The 18,628-nt window shown below is 39.8% G+C and overlaps 1 protein-coding gene across 2 annotated transcripts in view; it reads right to left on the bottom strand.

Annotated features, from left to right (window-relative positions):
- Positions 1-18,628, bottom strand: part of PDE10A (phosphodiesterase 10A) — a 294,827-nt gene that overhangs the window by 86,035 nt on the left and 190,164 nt on the right. For both annotated transcript variants that reach the window (XM_057740083.1, XM_057740084.1), the window contains exons 4-7: positions 15,035-15,155; positions 14,496-14,545; positions 3,353-3,493; positions 917-1,072 (exon numbers count right to left, since the gene is read on the bottom strand). In XM_057740083.1, the coding sequence (XP_057596066.1) occupies positions 917-1,072; positions 3,353-3,493; positions 14,496-14,545; positions 15,035-15,155 (468 nt within the window). The remainder of the gene's footprint in view (positions 1-916; positions 1,073-3,352; positions 3,494-14,495; positions 14,546-15,034; positions 15,156-18,628) is intronic.

The raw sequence follows: 18,628 nt of genomic DNA, 5'->3' as shown, positions 1-18,628 counted from the left end.
ATTCATCTAACAAATATTTACTGGGTGCCTACTAGGTACCAGGCACTACTCTAGAGGCTGGAGATACAGCACCAGCAACAGAACAGCCTACAGCTACTGCCGGCAGAGAGAAGGGCAAGAAAGAAAATAAGTGAAGTGCATGTTATACAGGCTGGTGACGGGGCTACAGAGGAAAAGAGGCTCCTATCTGTGTGTGGTGTTCAGGGAAGGCCACGGAGAGTGGGTGACACTAGAGCACGTTCCAGGAGGAGGCCTTTGGGGGTGGGGGGGCAGGACTAGCGCAGTCCCAGCAGAGGGAGGACAGAGGCACAGGCTGTGACCAGGGGAGGCCAGCGTGGCTGCAGGGAGAAGAGGGGCTGGAGCAGCACAACGTGGTCATCTTGGGGAGTGGGCAGGGTGCAGGCCACTGGGGGACCTGGGCGAACACCGTGTGTGGCAGACAGCCCATGTACTGTTCGGTTTTAGTGTGACGGAGCCACTCCAGCTCAGGGAACAGTGAACAGAAGTTACTGTTTCCCAAATGGATTTGATGCTGGAAGATTTATTCAGGACGTACTCTAGGAAGAGGGCATTTTTAAGGGATCGACTAGGTTGTGAAAACGCTCCAAAGCCATCCAACTACTTTATTTGATTCACAATATGGTATTTTATTATTACTATTAAAATGGATCCTAACTAAAATAAATGACTATAAATTTGTACATTATATTTAATGAGTTTCCTCTCTAAATAACTGCAAAACAAAAAAAAAAGTTTTTAAAAATCATTATTAGTATCAAAATATTATTAAGCACATTATGGTTTTAAATACTCACGCATTAAATTTTCATTCATCTATTCACTGAACAACACTAAAAAGCACCTGCAGTGGACCAGGCACAACTGCAAGTCCTCACAGGCAGTGCTCGGGCCTCACCTCCTGGTGACTCAGGCAGAAGGCTTCTTTGCCCCAGTGCCGGTAGAGCTCAAGAATGCCAATCAAATCGCCGATGGCCGTGACGATGGGTAAACAAAGAACAGACTGGATACGCGTCCCTGATTCCAGTCCGGTACCTCGTGGAAATCGTTCATCCTAAAAAAGTAGAAGGCGAGGCGACATACATTCAGTGAAAGTAACGGAATCATTGCGTTACGATTCCATCGGAAAATTCCTTACACTTGTAATCAGTACTGAGCAGTCCGTTGCAAAGGACGACCAAATGACGCTGGCTGCTCTACACCTTGTCGAAGAAAATGCTCATCTTCAGCAACGTGGAATTTCTACCCAAATACTGATTTGATGTTTCTTTATCATTGTACAGTAGGATTTAATGAATGAATGAATATACATAACTTCATGCAATAATAAAAGTAACTATGATGGTAACATTTATTTATTCCTCACCCTTCATGGGCCAGTAATAAGGGCTTTACAGGTATCACCTCGCAAGCAACAACTACTCCAAATGTAAATGACATAGGAAGAAATTTACCTTCTATTTTTTAGGCTGGAATAACACAAAAGCATATGCTAATGATAGTCACTGTGACTGAACCTCAAAGGCCCATATTAGGTACTCAAATCATCCAATAATTACCAATCACCTACCGTAAGAAATGAAATTGGTTCATCAACTTAATTTTCTAGCTTAGCAAAATCACTCAAAGCAATACAAGAAAATCAAACGAATTAATATCAAAACATCAATTCTATTAATTCAATTTCTGCAGGCTATAGGAAGCTTTTTATGAATCAAGACTAGTACAAGGGACTTCCCTGGTGGCTCAGTGGTTAAGAATCTACCTGCCAACACAGGGGACACGGGATCAATCCCTGGTCCGGGAAGATTCCATATGTCGAGGAGCAACTAAGCCCGTGAGCCACAGCTACTAAGCCGACGTGCTGCAACTACTGAAGCCCACGTGCCTAGAGCCTGTGCTACGCAACGAGAAGCCACCACACTAAGAAGCTCCAATGAAGAGTCGCCTCCACTGGCTGCAACTAGAGAAAAGCCTGTGCACAGCAATGAAGACCCAACACAGCCAAAAAAAAAAAAAAAAAAAAAGACTAGCACAAATCTATATTTTGAAATTCACAGATACTTTGAAAGCTTGCATACACATACAATAGAACATTTTCAAATGACAACTTTTACAGTATCTACTTCTTACGTTTGCTTCTTAGAAATGAAATGTATTTGGCATATAACATTGTGGAAGTTTAAGGTATACAATATGTTCATTTGATACCTGTATATATATTGTAATACGATTGCCATTGTAATCTCTATCAAGCCACATAATTATCTTCTCTTTTTTTGTGGTGAGAATAATTAAGATCTAGTCTCTTAGCAAGTTTGATGATTATAATACAATATTGTTGTCTACATACATTATACTGTAAAACATTTATTTTTAGCACTTTTTTTTTACTTTTGATAAAGCAACTAGTAACCTGATTTGTTCTAGGTCACATGGATAATTAGTGGCAAAAACAAAATTTAAATCTAGATTTTGTGACTCCAATTTAGTACTTTTTCAGAACAAATTCATGACACCTATATACTTGTTTGTGTGCTTGTCAGTTTCAAAGTCTGAGCTCAGGCAGTGACATTCCATCAGCATGTGCACATGTGCTGCAGGAGACTGCTCTGAGGGCTCCATCTTGTCCTATTCTCTGTGCCCATGGCCTCGGTCAGGCCCTCCTAAACAGAGTTTGGGCGCCCCATGTGATTTGCTTGGCTAATCTGAGGGTAGTGAATCTGATATAAGCAGACACTTGAAAATTCACTCGTATGTGTACACTTCTTCTCTCTGACACCTGCCCACCATCATAAGAACATGAGGCAAGCCTTACGGGAGGGGCGGTAAGACACATACAGAGAACAAAGGCCACCTAAGACGGGCCAGCTCCTAAGTGATGGCCACTTGATCTCAGATGCATGAGCAAGCCCAGCCAAAGAGCACTCAGCTCCGCAGAATGGCCCTGCAGAGACAGTGAGTGGTGGCTGTGTGACCACACCAAAATCTGGGGTGGTTTGTCACGCAGCAATAGCTGACCCAGTCATAAATATCCTTCTAGGATATGAAACATAAAACAGTAATCATCTAGTTTGTATGAATATAAGTATACATTTTTATGCTTAACTGTACGGGCAAATATTGAAAGAACTACTCAAATCTAGCTCTTAGGGGGTATGTAAGATATAATTCTTTCAGTACAAAGAATTAGTTTATATACAAATGCATTTATTGATCTATATCTTGCTTTAATGCTGTTACAAAATGGCTTAAATTATAGCATCAAGAGTATATGTCATCTTTCTTAAATACTTCAGGTTACAAATGTCACAAAGTGTAAAAAGCTACTCACCCCAAGGATGTCTTCTACTAACAACGTTTTTCTGGACTTGGCCACATAGGCAGAGGTGGTGGTGCCCTGGGCAATGGGCCCAGCAGGGATGAGCCTGGGTTTTCCTTCCTTGATTCCAGGTGGGGTAAACACACAAAGGCTCTAGGAAGAAGAAAATAATACGTTTTATAGACTTAGGAAAGTCTTTGGCACAAGACAAAAAAACTCCTAGATATTACTTAACAATCATGAGAAATCTGTGAGCCAAGGAAAAGAAGAGATGTAAAATGAGGAAAGGTGCCTTGCAATGACCAAACTGAGCATCTGAGGTGAAATTCTCTTTCATATTTTCTACTCACACAACACACAGGCTAGATACAGGACTCACACGAATGTCTAGATGCAGAAAAACTCTTAAAATAGCCTCCGTTTTTATTCACAGAAGACAATAAAATGAAAAAAAAAAAAGTAAGCTGTCCTTAGGCTCAAGAAACTGTTACACAAGAAGCAGACACACTGTGCCCACCTCCTTACAGACCTGGCATGTGGATCTGTAACTACACGTCGACATGATTTGGTTATATTTTTTCGTTTTCATTAAAAATCTTTCTTTCTCAGAACATTATTTCTTTTTAATACTCAACTACTCCATTCTTGAAACTGGTCTGCCCATAAAATTACAGATTCAGAAATTGGTGAAATCTTTGCTCTTCTCTGCACACATACCCCGAAGAAATTGGACAAAGCTGGGTGTATCTTTCCCTCTCAAAAGACTAGGTGGCAGGGTAACACTTGAAACTATTTTAAAAGAAATGTTTTTTAAAATGTGATCAGTTGTTTTAACTAACCCAAATCATATTTTAAAATAAATTTCTACTAAATAAGAATTGCTAATCAAACAAGTCACCTGGGCAGGGGGAGTAATATTTTGACATAACTGTATTACGACGATCTACTCAATTTGAAAAATATTAAAGTTCTGATAAATTCTCCCAACACTATACGTTTATCTTAAATTAAACTGCCGCGACTTAAGGTTGATGCCCTGTTGAAGCAGTAAGTATTAGGAAATTCTCTGAAGCTAAAGATGTTCCTATTAATGCTTGCTAGCGCTAAGCTAGTTCTAGGTGAAGACAGTGAATTGGATGTATTTATTACTTTTTAGATAACATGGTTTTCAAGCGTTGTGATGTCAAAGAATGCTTTCTTTAAGTGAAGTCTTACTTACAGTCACAAGAGCATGAACCCTCTAAACATGAGCTGCTTCAATCTCTGGGAGCAGGGAGGAGGACAACAAAGCTTTGGCTCACCCCATCTGCTTTCAGTAAGCCATCATTATCTAAAGATTACAAGTTAAGCTTAAATATATACTATTCGTTAGTATATCTACATTGGTTAGGATTGTGTTTAAGCAGTAATTTGCTATTATGCCTGTGAAAAATGTTTTTTAAATGCTTCTTTTAAAAAGGATTAAGCTTGGGACTTCCCTGGTGGCGCAGTGGTTAAGAATCCACCTGCCAATGCAGGTGACACGGGTTTGAGCCCTGTTCCAGGAAGATGCCACATGCCGCAGAGCAACTAAGCCCGTGTGCCACAACTACCCAGCCTGTGGGCCACAACTATTGAGTCTGTGTGCCACAACTACTGAAGCCTGCAAGCCTAGAGCCTGTGCTCCACAACAAGAGAAGCCATGGCAATGAGAAGCCTGCACACTACAACCAAAAGTAACCCCCACTCGCCACAACTAGAGAAAGTCTGCTTGCAGCAACGAACACCCAATGCAGCCAATAAATAAATATTAAAAAATAATTAAAAAGGATTAAGCTTATAATGCTTAAATACAAGTTACACACTTAAAGGTTTTTAAAATTTAACTACATGTAATGTGATAAATGACAAATGCACTTCATTTTTAAAGAGGATAGAAATGTCACTGTTTTTATAGTTACTGTAATTCTACTTACGCACCAATACACATATGACATAAACAAAGTAAGACTTTCGTTAGATTTAGTATCTATGTGGCAACACAATTCAGTGTGTCACCCTTTCTTAAGACTGAGAAGAGAGTAGTGAAATGATCCAAGAACAGGAAGAGAGATGATTGCAAGGAAAAAAAAATGTAAAGGATATGGTATTTTTAGCCTGAATAAAAGTCAGAATTGACAATGATTTTTTCAAACTGTGAGAAAGTTAATCATAAGAAGGATGCTGAGTAATGTTTCTTTTCTCAACCAAAGTCAGAACTGCAGGAAATGAACTTAAATTGACCCGAGTCATTTAGATAACTCTTAAAGAACTTTCCATGACAGCAGTAGAGAGTAAACTCTAAAGCAAGCTCTCAACAGAGGCTCTGGATTTTTTTTTTTTAATAGCTGTTGACTTTGTTGTTTGAAGATATACAACAGATATCTCTTTTGGATGACTTTACTATATGCCCATTAAGGCTGTATTTAATATTTTCAAATTACATTTAGCTTCATAATTCAATAATGATAAAATAGTTTACACATTCCTATATTATTAGATCATTTGTTTAGCGTAAAACATTTATTGCCTCTACGTAGGTTTTCTATATGATGTACAAGAAACAGACAGGCAATACTGCACCTTGGGTATATGGGAAGCTATTCTACATACCAGACTTGCTGAAAATAAATGATTTAGAAATTTTTCAATTACTTGTGGAAAATAATCATCAGAGAATTAAATAATTCTTTACAGTGGGAACTTTATACTTGTTTTACTAATTAGATTATGATTTTTGTTCATGTTTATGAAATAGAAATGTTCACAAATGAGAGCCGAGGGCAAGTGCTAACAAAATTTTGAATAAGTTGTCATATGAAGCCAAAAGCTCAGACAGGGAGGGAAAATGAGGACCAACCTAGACAGACACCTGTTTCTGATGTTTTTACAGCTTCAATTGCTCTCCTCTGCATCAGTCGTTTCCTATTCTTTTTGGGTGGCATTTTTTTTAACTCCGTACTATTCACCTGTGCAACAGCTCCCTTTATGACATCTATTTCTGATTAAAGATCAATCACTGTTTGAATCGTGTTCTGTAATAGCACCTCCTGTATGATCTTGGTAGTTGAACAGGCTGATGGGCAGCTATTACTGCAAATAGAAAATGTCAATAACAAACCTCCAAATTAGAGGCTAAACTTTACACGTATTCAGGAACGGAGAGAAGTTTATTAAAGCTACCTTTATTTACTCCACAGAACTAATCAAACAGATAGTTGTGTACTGAACAGTCTTCTTTCTCCCACTGGCTGACCTGACACTTTCATCATATGCTAAATCCCCAAGTACATGTGGGTCTGTTTCTGAACTCTCAGTTCTGTGCCACTTGGTTTACTTGTCTACCACACTATTTTGATGACTGTAAGTTTATAGCACATTTTGTGATCTGGCAAGTCTTGCTTTGGTTCTTCATGTTTCAGGACAATTATAATTTACAAGACACGCTTTGCATTTTTCGTTGGTGAAGGCCTGCATTAACGCATTAACAACTGATGGGTGTAGATAAGTTCTAAAGAAATTGAAAAAGAAAGTAAGGACTTTACTTTTCAAAGTCAATCATTATGAATTTGTAAAGATATATTTTCAAAAAAATTTAATAAAACGCTTAAAGGTTACTTTCCTTTTAAAGTTATTACAAAACATTGGCTATATTTCCTATAATGTATAATACATCCTTGGAAGCCTATCTTACACCCAGTGGCTTGTACCTCCCACTCCCCTCCACCAATCACTACCGATTTTGACATAAGAATTTGACTGGGATGTTCAGATTAATAAGATGAAAAAGATTATACTCACTATTTTCATAGGTGGAAAAGTGAAAACTTTCATTGAACATCATTACACAGCATTTGAAACATATTAAGACTGTTATGCATACATTTACAATCTATAACACCTAGTGTTGTAAATATATATATGTATATATATATAAACATCCAGTGTTGAAATGAGTCTCTAACATTAATTTCTGCTTTAATGTTGTACAAATCTATGAAAACTTTTATTATCACAAACATTTTTTAGAGGCTAGTGATGAAAACTACATGAAAACTAAAAACAAGGAAAGGGGTCAAAGTTTCAAACCACCTCTCCCCTTTTCAGAGAAGAGCTTCCCTGCATTCAGGGCTGCACCTGAGCACTGAGGTTCTGCATCTTCACTCCCACCTGACGGTTAGGCCGTTCTCCTCCCAACACCAGCAAGGACACTGGCCGAAGAGCTGGAAATCAGCCCAGGGGCCATGCAGTAGTAGGGGATGAATTAGCTTTTTCAATATTTCAGAGAAACTCATAATGAACTATCCAATATTTTTGTGATGACTGTACATTTTCATAAATATTTCTAAAGTTAAATAATTTAAACTGGAGAAGATTGGTAATGTAGTCATAATGGATAAGCTGGCTCAATGAAGGATTTAAAAAGCATTCTAATTATTTTAAAAATTAAATTCTGAGAAATAGATTTGGTGGGAAAAGAACCATAGACTAAGCCTACACTTGGTAAACACTTTCTCTCATCTTTCTTTCCGCACACAATTCAAAGTTCACTTTATTCATGAAACTTCACTTTTATGTTAAGGCTTCAACTCACAACCAGTTAAATTTGGGTTAAGGAAAAGAACATTATTTAGGCTTACCATTGAGTTATTTTTCTTATAGACACTAGATGGCAATGGAGAGTAAATGAATTTAGATCTGGGCAGAGGGCATGAGCCCTGAGTCCCAGGTTGGCTGGAACTTGGACTAGATCCGTAACTTTGTTAGCATAATTCTTAGAAATAAACCCACTAAAGTTCATTCTGCACTGGAAAAAGTCATACAATTACTCTAAACTACCGGCTCTAAACTGGTTTCTAAAACCAATACATAAAAAGCTATCTATGAACTTACTTTATGAATTATAAAGTTTGACGTATAATTAGAGATCATAAGGTTTCCAGCTTTCACAAGCTATTCTTACAGGTAACACAAGAAAACTATAGTAATGACATTATAAAATATGTGACATAGTAAATTGGAGTATGTGACTAGGTATGAAAGAGGAAAACTGTAGAAACATTAAAGGGTGATTAAGCAAAATCTTAATCAGGGAAAAATCAGTTTTGCCCAACAAACATTTCAAGAGCACCTTGTATATGTTATGTATCAGACACTGGTACTGGTCAGGACACAAGAAGCTTCCTTTCCTAGCTACAGATTTCTCACAAATTGCTTCTTTCTTTATTTTCCCTTCTTGTCTACTAAAGGAGAGGTCTCCTAAGCCCTGTTTACACAGAGCTCATCATCCAAGCTCTTTCAGCATCGCCAACCCCAGCACTCCACCAGCCCCATCAAATGCAGGATCCCAGAGCACCTTGGTTCTTCATGTTCACACGTAAATTCATGTACTTTAATTAACTGTGGATTTCTTGATTTCTCCTACTGGTTGTACATTCTTTGAGGACAAGAATGATTTTTATTTATCTTTTTATGCTCAGCAATTTAGCACAGTTTTTGGTATGTGGCTGGTGCTTAAAACGGTTTGTTAAATAACATGCATGATGTAACATTTAACCAATGGAGGTTAAATTAAGATTTAGAAAGTTTTAGAATCTTGTCAAAGTCCCAAAGTAGTGAATTGGAACTCACACAATCCAACTCTGGAATCAAAATTCTTTGGAAAACTATGCTGCTAACTGGGAAACTCCCCTTCTCTTCTCTTCCCAAGCTCTGTGGCAGTGCGGACAGCACGGGGATTCTCGGTGCTGAAGGGCTGCCCCCACGGAGGGTGAGCGGAGGGACAGAGGCCGCCGCTGGGTCATCACGGTGCCCCTCCCCCGCCAGCAACTGCCTAACAGGCTGGTGCTCAAAAATCAGTGTTAAATAAGTGTCCTACCAGCTTTTTATAAAACATTATCTCAACACTGCTTTCAATTTCTTCCATTTCCTGGTCTACATGTTTTCTATCATCATTTGCATTAAATGGAGCAATTTATATTTTCCTCAAAAACTATCCATTTTATCTAGATTTTCACATTTATTAATATAAGTATCCTCTCATAATTTGTCATTTTCACTCTATGGTTTTACTACCTTTTAAATTATCTTCAAAATGAGTTCAGTAGTCATATTTTATGTTTTATTTTTAGTGCTTTAACACCATTTAGGTTGTTTTCTATCATCTCCTAAACTTTCCATGTTTTCTTCAAATTTTTCCTCTCTGGTACTATGGATGTGGGTTTTTAATTCTACTAGTATAACTTTTCATGTATTTAAATATTATTTAAATTATATTTCTCAATGCATCAATTTCAGAAATTAAATTATTTCTACTGGCTCATTTATGAAAAAAGAAATTAATACTTCTATAAGTATAAGAATGTTATAGTCCCCACCATGTCTGTCTTAATACTTGGTATTTATTGATAAAGATGAAAAATTTTATCTCAGCCTTTGCATTATTATAATTTTGTCACTAAAGTATACACCTTTTGTTTTGAAAGTGAGTTATTAAGAAACACTTTCTATGATTCAAAATCCAGAGGCAATTTTTAAAAACACTGATAAATATCTATAATATGCTACCTTTCATGCACAAAGGAGGAAATATAAGAAAATATACATGTATCTGCTCATCTGTGCAAAAAAGTGTTTTATTTTATTTAATATGGTTAGCTTACATTTTAGAATTATGTCAACATCTGTTGCAAGCAATATGGCAGATTAGATAATTTGACACTTCTGAAAAAGACAATTTTAAAATTATTTAAAGGCTGGATAAAGTATATTTCACAAATATTTTATAATGCATTGCTGGGTTGAGAAGAATGGAAGGAATCCACAGAAATCTAGAGGGAAATAAATAAAGGAACCCTGCAGGGTAAGCAAATCCCAAACTGTTTTTCCCTTGAGGGTATCAACTAAAGCCTAGATACAGAGTTGACCCTTGAACCACATGGGCTTGAACTACGTGGCGCCACTTCTCTATGCCAGCAAATACCGCAGCGGCACCACAAGGCTGCAGTGGACTGGGTCTGTAGGTGTGGGCCCGTGGATGCTGCGGGCCGGCTGTACAGTCACGTGCAGAGTTTCAACCGCCGGAGGGTCAGCGCCCCTAACCCCCTGGTGTTGTTCAAGGGTCAGCTGTACTGACCCCCCTCAGGAAAGCTTCGTGGCTAATAGGAGACAAGAGGTGAAACCTGAGACCTCACTACATGGAAGTCTAATAAGAGACCCCACATGGGGCCAAGACCAGCAAAAGGCTATGGGTTCACCTCAGTCTGAAGGGTGAATACACTTACAGCTGCAAGGAGGTTACAAGGAAACCAGAGTATCTTGGATTTATTGCTGGAGGGAAAATAAAGATCCCCTCTGAGAAATAATAGCTGCACATCATGTGGATGTGAGGCTTGAATCCGTACCACTCGGCAGTCTGAACAAAAAACCTCAACTAGATAATTTAATTAAAATAGTCCTGACATGGAAGCAACCTAAATGCCCATCAACAGATGAATGGATAAAGAAGATGTGGCACATATATACAATGGAATATTACTCAGCCATAAAAAGGAATGAAATGGAGCTATATGTAATGAGGTGGATAGACCTAGAGACTGTCATACAGAGTGAAGTAAGCCAGAAAGAGAAAAACAACTACCGTATGGTCTCACATATACGGAATCTAAAAAAAAGGTACTGATAAACCCAGTGACAGGGCAAGAATAAGGATGCAGATGCAGAGAATGGACTGGAGGACACGGGGTTGGGGGGAGTGAAGGGGAAGCTGGGACGAAGTGAGAGAGTAGCATAGACATATTTACACTACAAACTGTAAAATAGATAGCTATTGGGAAGTTGCTGTATAACAAAGGGAGATCAACTCGATGATGGGTGATGCCTTAGAGGGCCAGGACAGGGAGGGTGGGGGGGAGTCGCGGGCGGGAGGGGATATGGGGATGTATGTATAAATACAGCTGATTCACTTTGGTCTACCTCAAAAGCTGGTACAAGAGTGTAAAGCAATTATATTCCAATAAAGAGCTTAAAAAAATAAAAAATAAAAATAATAAATAAATAAAATAGTCCTGAATTGACACTGCCTTAGGTGATTGACAAAACCAAATACCTATCCAATCTCTAGAAATATAACAGGAAAGGAACTTCAACAGCCTCAAGAATATCCATTTTAAAGGGCCAAAGGAATAACATGATTTATGGTTAAAAATAAATAAATAAAAGGCACGAGCATATAAGTCACCACCGATGAAAGGCCAAGAGAACAAAAGCCAAGAAACTAATTTCAGAAAGAATACGAAACAATACAAAAGAGGTATAGTTAGTATATTTCAAGAAACAAAAGATAAACTTGAAAATATGTCCAGGGAATAAAGACATGAAGGACTGAGACCAATCAAAAAACAACCAAAATGTAACTAATTATAGTCAGCATACAGAGAGATAGTATTTATCAACCTGAATTCTCAACCCAACAAAAGTATCTTTCAAGAAAGCAGTGAAATAAAGATATATTCAGACACAGGAAAATGAGAGAGTTTCCCATCAGCAGATTCTCGCTCAGGGAAGTTCTCCAAGATAGAAAAAAGCTGATTCCAAGTGTCAGACCTGAGATACGAGAAGAAATGAAGGGCAAAGAAATTGGTAATTGTGGGGCTGCATCTAAAGAAACCCTCGGTGAACTTCAGACTTCAGACAACATGGCTTCCTCCTATCCAGAAAAGTCGCGGGGTTAGGAAGTCATACGGGCCTCGCTACCTCGGTGAATGCATAAAAGGAAAAACACAGTGAGCAAAGCACAGTCATCATCCCCTAAAATTATCCTCTCAGGGAGACAAGGTCTCTGCCTTCGTGAAGCTTATATTCTAGTGAGAAAGCCAGATACGCAAATAATCAAACGAGTCACAGATAAATATGTACTGATAATTACAGGCTCAGCTAAATTCTATGAAGCAGAAGTATAAGACATTAAGAAAGCATAAGAGAGTGGCATCTGACTTAGGGAGGGCAGAAAAAGCCACAATTTTGCTATGCACCTGCTGCTCCCAGGGCCAACTGCTGAACAGGATACACTTGGCCCCTGAGATGTCGGAGAGAAAAGAGTAACCACCCTAGAGAGAACCACGTAGAGTAAATTAACTGACCACAGGGGTTTAGAATAAGGAGCCGACGAAAGCCTGGGAAGACAGAGTATCACCCCCTCAATTAAGTTACAAAAGTGAATGATAAGTAAAAGTGAAAGAATTAGAATTGATGTACATAGCATTACATTTTGGATTTTATAGATACAAAAGCTTTTTCTAAATCATCCTCATGCAGAAGTCTGCAAACAATAAAGTGAAAAGTACAGCCTGTGATTGAGAGCTTGGGGTATGGGAATCTAAATCCAGGTCCGAAAGTCAGGCACGGTGGGAGGCGCCCACCCTGCAGACCCGGGCCTTGGGCCGCCCGCGCTTCGGACCTCTGCAAATGAGTTCTCCCCACCTCCCCTTCCTCCTCCACACAGAGCAGAAGAGGCCCAGCCCACAGTGGCGGCCTCGGTGTAGGGTTCATAGCATTTCTTTTCAGGTAAACAGCTGGAATGCTGAGTCCACAATCCAGGTTTCAGCAGAGAATCTGATTCGTCCCAGTTTGGGTCACAAACAGCTGTGACTGAAGGTCAAGGGTCACATGAAACAAACACGGCTGCCGTGGCCGACCCCCGTGGGTTGTCTGGAGGCGTCAGGGAAGGGGTAACGAGATGTGGAGGATCACAATCACATGCTGATATACATCCCAGAAACCATAAACATTAGGGCAAATCACACAATAACTTTCTAAAGGAAGTCCTGATTTTTAAATAAAAATCTCAAGTTTTAGAAACACATGTTTAGAATGAATAGCAAAGAGATCTATTTGTTATTTTAGTAGCGTAGCCATTCTAAAATACTGCCAGTATGTAAAACAGAAAGTATTTACGAGTAATACCTGAATAATTCAATGTAATAAATTCTCTTGTTGACTGTTTATATGAGAAAGGCACTAGGAGAGATGCTGGGTGAACACCAAAATGAATAAGGAAAGGTCCTTGTCCTAAAGAGCTTTCACTCTTGTAACACAGATCATCACGAGGCAGGGGCAACAAGGGCTGTGCACGTGAAGGGGAGCAGCTGCGAGTGGAGTCACGCGGCCAGTAAGTAGCTTTCGTGCAACTACTTCCGTGCGGTGTCCTGCGCTACTATTCATGAATACTGTTATAAACCTCCGAATTCTGTCTCTATTCCAATTACCATTTTATGTCACGTAAATAGCACACATTTTGATTACTCACAAAAGCAAGTATCACATTGCAAAAATACATCCCGTCTCAAATAACAATACCTAACGCACAAGAAATACAGTAAAAGTTTGCAAAATAATGTTATAACTGAATTTTATATATGTAAGCTATGAATATAGGTGTTATTGGTTCAGAACATTTTTCTAAAATGTTACATATGTGTTAATACCATAACAAAACCCAAATGCCAGTAACTGAATGCCTTGAAATATTTTTGAAAATGCCTATGCAAGATGCACTTGACAGTGGACTGGGCTTGAAGTGAGTCAAACCAGAAGCACAGGGTCCAGCCTGGTCTGCCAAAGACTGGACCCGGCACCCCGAGCAGCCCCCGGCATGAAACCGTCAAAGCCACGGGCACCCCAGCTCAGGAATCCACACTCAGTAACCCCGTCTCAGCGCTGTTACGGTCATCTTAAAAAGTCTTAAAAAAAATCACATAAAACTTCTGTTCTCGTTTTCTTCCACTACAGATTGTGTGTAGAAAAGGGCAGAGGCGGTGCCGGCCACCCCAGCCTACACTGATGAAAATTACTTCTGTACAAAACAGTAAGTCGAGAAATTCCATTCAAAAAAAAAATAGGATACCACAAACCAAAGCCAAAGCAATAAAAAATATACGATTTTATGCCTAAACGTCGCCATGTTGGTAAAATCCACAGCTGGTAATAACCACATATAGAAACAAACTACAAAATGTGCTTTAAGGTACTTAATTATGATACATCTATTAAGTTGTTTGTAACATAATAGTTTATCTTTTTTAAAAAGCTTATAACATTCTCTTATCTAAAGCACCTAAATCTAAATTTAGATACTTACATTATTGCACTCTCCAAGGAAATACAGTGCAAATCCATCAGCTTTTGTGGCTGCCAAAGTAATAAAAAAGGAAGAAACTAATCTCAATGGAAGAATATAACATGCATGAATTCTCTAACGTGAGACCTCAAATATGAGTTTTTTGGGTGGATTTTAGCATAATTAATAGTCATGCAGTAAACTGAGCAAAATAATGTATGGCTTTACTGAATTACACAATTAGAATATTTTCATTAGCTATTGCAATTGTTAAGATGCGACATCCTCAAATGCATACAGCAATGTACTATGTAACAATATACTTGCCAAAATTTAAATTTCAGAATTATTAGAAAATATTTTTAAAATTTGAGACACATTTCATTTTTAAAGTTTTTAAAAACAGACAACGTGATATTCATAACAGGGACTAACCAATATAATACAGGCATCAACCAAACAGAATGATGTATATATGCCCACGTATCAGTGACGAGAACATGATTTAGCTCTACCTCCGGTTTAATTCCCTACTAGGAGGGATGGGAGGCGCTTCTTACCGATTTTGATGATGCTGCTTAGTTCATAGAGGAGCAGCTGGTTGTCTCCCCCCGTGTCCAGCCGCTGTTCTATGTAGCTGTTCAGCTCGTATACCACTCCCTGCATATTTGTATCTTGATACTTTGAATAAAAGAAATAAAAAGAGGCATAATTAAATACAATAAAATACAAATTCCTTAGCTTGTAAAGCATACTATTAATATATGACTTTATATTATATAATAGTTATTCATTATACTTTTATAGCGCATGACTTAATTATGATCTACTATAAAAACAGACTGAAAATTAAAATTGCTACAACTTACTTAGAATTATCTATAGACTCCATGTATGCTTATTTATATTAAAACAGCGAATGGTACACATGATAATTTTGTTTCTGAAGTTTTATACATAATGTATCAGGCAACTAGGTCAGTAAAAGCAGTTGGAAAGTTTGCTAACTGAATGAAACATCCCAAGAGGCTAGAAAAGCCAACCTGGTGCATTGCACCAGGTCAAACAGTTTGTTTATTACTCTCCACTCTAGTCTGATGTCACCTCTGCCACCAGAACAAGAACAAGAGGCTCTGCCTGGAGCCGCCCCTGTGGAAGCAGCAGCCCCAGAGCAAGCCCACGGACTAGGCTGCACTGCGGCACAGGGACAACGGCAGGTGGACAGAGGTCTTGGAGGAAGGTGGAAGCAAAACCTTGGCTACGCCCTGCACTGTGTCTTCTTCAAGGGACTGAAAAATAGTCTTCTAATGAGCTTCCCTGCTAAAGAGCTTGCCTTCCTAAGCCTCTTCTCCAAACAACAGCCATGGCGAACTTTAAAAATAAAATACAGTTCCGTCACTCTGTGGCTCAAAACACTCCTGGGGCTGCCCACTGCACTTAGAATAACAGACTCCTCCCAGGGTGGCCTCCACACTCTGCAAAATGTGGTCACTGTCTGCCTCGGCAACTGTCTCAAGCCACCTCTCTCACTTCCCCCCACCCCCCCACCCCAGCCAACTTTTACGCTGAAAGGCCTGCTGCTCGCTGCCCCTGTGGATCCAAAGAAGGCTGGACCGATCAGTCAATCATTCCATAAACATGAGCCGCCAATCCTGACAACCTCCTATGCGTGGGCACTCTTCTAGACACAGAAATGCTACAGCATGAGCAGCATAAAATTCCAGTCCTCAAGGAACTCACACTCCCATTGGAAGAGAGTAAGTAAGTGGTCTACACAGTGTGAAGGAAGGCGGTGGCCACGACGCAGAAAGAGCCGGGAGGGCCGACAGGAAATGCCTTGGGAGGGAGAGGGCCACCTTCCACGGAGGCCGGTCAGGGGAGGGAGGATGCAGTGGCGTGAGACACAGGCACAGACTCCAGTGAAGCCAGGTACCTGTACGGGCTGAAGTCTGCCACTCATCCCCACCTCTCTCTGCTTCAGACCCATGTGCAGGCAGGCCCCAGAAAATGAAGTATCAAGGACTACTTGTAGAGAGATGCGATACACACCGAAAAGAATGGGTTCGATTTAGCTAACGTATACAAACCTGGGAAACATGAGACTGGATCTCACAGGTGCTGGAACAGGGTAGAATAAAGCTAATGTTGGGTCAGACATGTTTTATATGGGTGCCCTAAGCTGGGCTCCCGGGTCCAGCGTGCGCATGCTTGCTTGGCTAAAAACCTGTTCCCCAAACGGCTGACATGAAATGAAACGGAAGCACCAGGACTTCGCTGGTATATGCTCTAATCGTGGCAAGGCTGGATTTGCCCTGTAAGACCCGTTCACCCATGCCCTAAGCATATCCTGTGGACACGCCCTTCCTCAAGGCCGTGAAAAGCACATTCGCGAGGCCACACCGGCATGTGTGATGAGCTCTGAGGTGGGGGCCTCGAATGGCTGCTTCACTGAGAAGGTGGGATCTTGGCATCACAGGAGACAAGACACAACACAGAATCTCCAGAGACAAGGCGGGTGCTGTTAGCAACACGGACAGAACTGAAACTGTGCTCGGAACCATCTGGCGAGCAGAGGTCTTCAACACTCGGTCAAGCCCTCAATCACAGTGTCCCTGGAACTGACATAGACGAATGACCTACTACTTTTTCATTTGCCTAAGAGAAATTCTGGGTTAAATGAACAAAAATCTGACTTAATTACGGCAACAGAAAGTCAGGTACCTCAATGAGTTCCAGACGAGCCCTTCACAGAACCTCTTGAATAAAGCCAGGGGAGACCAGGTCCCCTTGAGGAAGGATTTTGATTCACAGCCAAAAATTTATAGGGCTTCTTCCTACTTTCCCCAAAGAGGTCCGCAGTCATTGAGCTGGGTAACTGCGCACTGGTGAAGGGAAATGACCCGTGCGATAGTGAAAATGTGCATAGGAGTTACGAACCCTTGACATTCTGACACGACAAAACGTGACAGCACTGTATGGGCTCACAAAAGCTTTTGTTGTTTCTTCATCACCTGTAAAAAGATCCTATTTGACAAAAAACAAAACAAAACAAAACAAAACAAAACAAAAAAAGATCCTATTTGAGCTATTGCAAGTCTTGTAGAACTCCAGAGAAAATATTCTACTCTGATACATCCTTTCTTCCTTACTGCTCATCAGAACCACTAGCTCTATAACCACCACTCCCCCGACCCCAGACAAAGTCCTGGGCAAGAACTTATCTGAGACAGAAGCCAAGAGATAGAGACTGAGTCATAATGACAGATTTTGAACCCCTAGACCCAGACATGCAAAAGCCTGCAAGCCTAAAAGTCTCTCCCTAGGCATTTCTTTTTCATGAATCAGTCCATTCTTTCAATACACACTCTTTTTTTTGTGGGGAAGGGATACTTTAGCTGGTTGTAAGGTGGGTTTTTAGTCACTCAATAGAGGAGTCCCTTTAAAAATGATATACAGACTGACGCTTTCCTCTGACGATGTAATTCTGGGAATAGGCCCTTTAACATGACCAGAATGCAGCGCTGAGATTAATGACCAGCTGTTCTCCGTCTCTTTTGGACAGGAAATGGGCTGTCACACACAAGTGAGAACAAGAAGACATTTGGGGTTATGGACAGTTTATCATGCGATTTCAAGTCTCCGGGCTTCCTTTTTCTCATTTGTGTAACAAGAATGCTGAAATACATTGTCTTTAAAATTCCCTTCAACAGTAACCTTCTTTGATGATCTATGACCTCAAATTTTGTTGTTGTTTATATTAAGCTTCAAGTTCTAATCTTGAACCTAACAGATGAGTTAGTACTCCCTGTTTCCTTTGATTACCAATGACAATTGCATAAATATCATACAAGCAAAGTGTTTAATTATGGTCACTGAACCATACTAATGTAATATTACCTCTCAAATATTAGACCTTCACAGTAGTGGATCGTTCAAACCGTAATATATCGAACATTTTAAATTATATATACATGTGAATAACAGGAATAACTGTTATTTGGTTCTCCGCCTTATGGCCATTTCGCCGCTCCTGAGTGCTATTATGAGAGGCGAGGCAGAGGAAGGGCGTGGAGATGAATGTCACATAGCGCGCTTCTCTGATGGGGACAGCACGAGGAAGAAAGTTTATGGAGGGATCCATTCAAGTCAGTTGA

The sequence above is a fragment of the Hippopotamus amphibius genome, chromosome 6 (genome assembly GCF_030028045.1).
Source record: "Hippopotamus amphibius kiboko isolate mHipAmp2 chromosome 6, mHipAmp2.hap2, whole genome shotgun sequence".
NCBI lineage: Eukaryota > Metazoa > Chordata > Mammalia > Artiodactyla > Hippopotamidae > Hippopotamus > Hippopotamus amphibius.
Note: the sequence above shows the minus strand (reverse complement) of the source record. Positions and strands in the feature narration are given on the sequence as shown.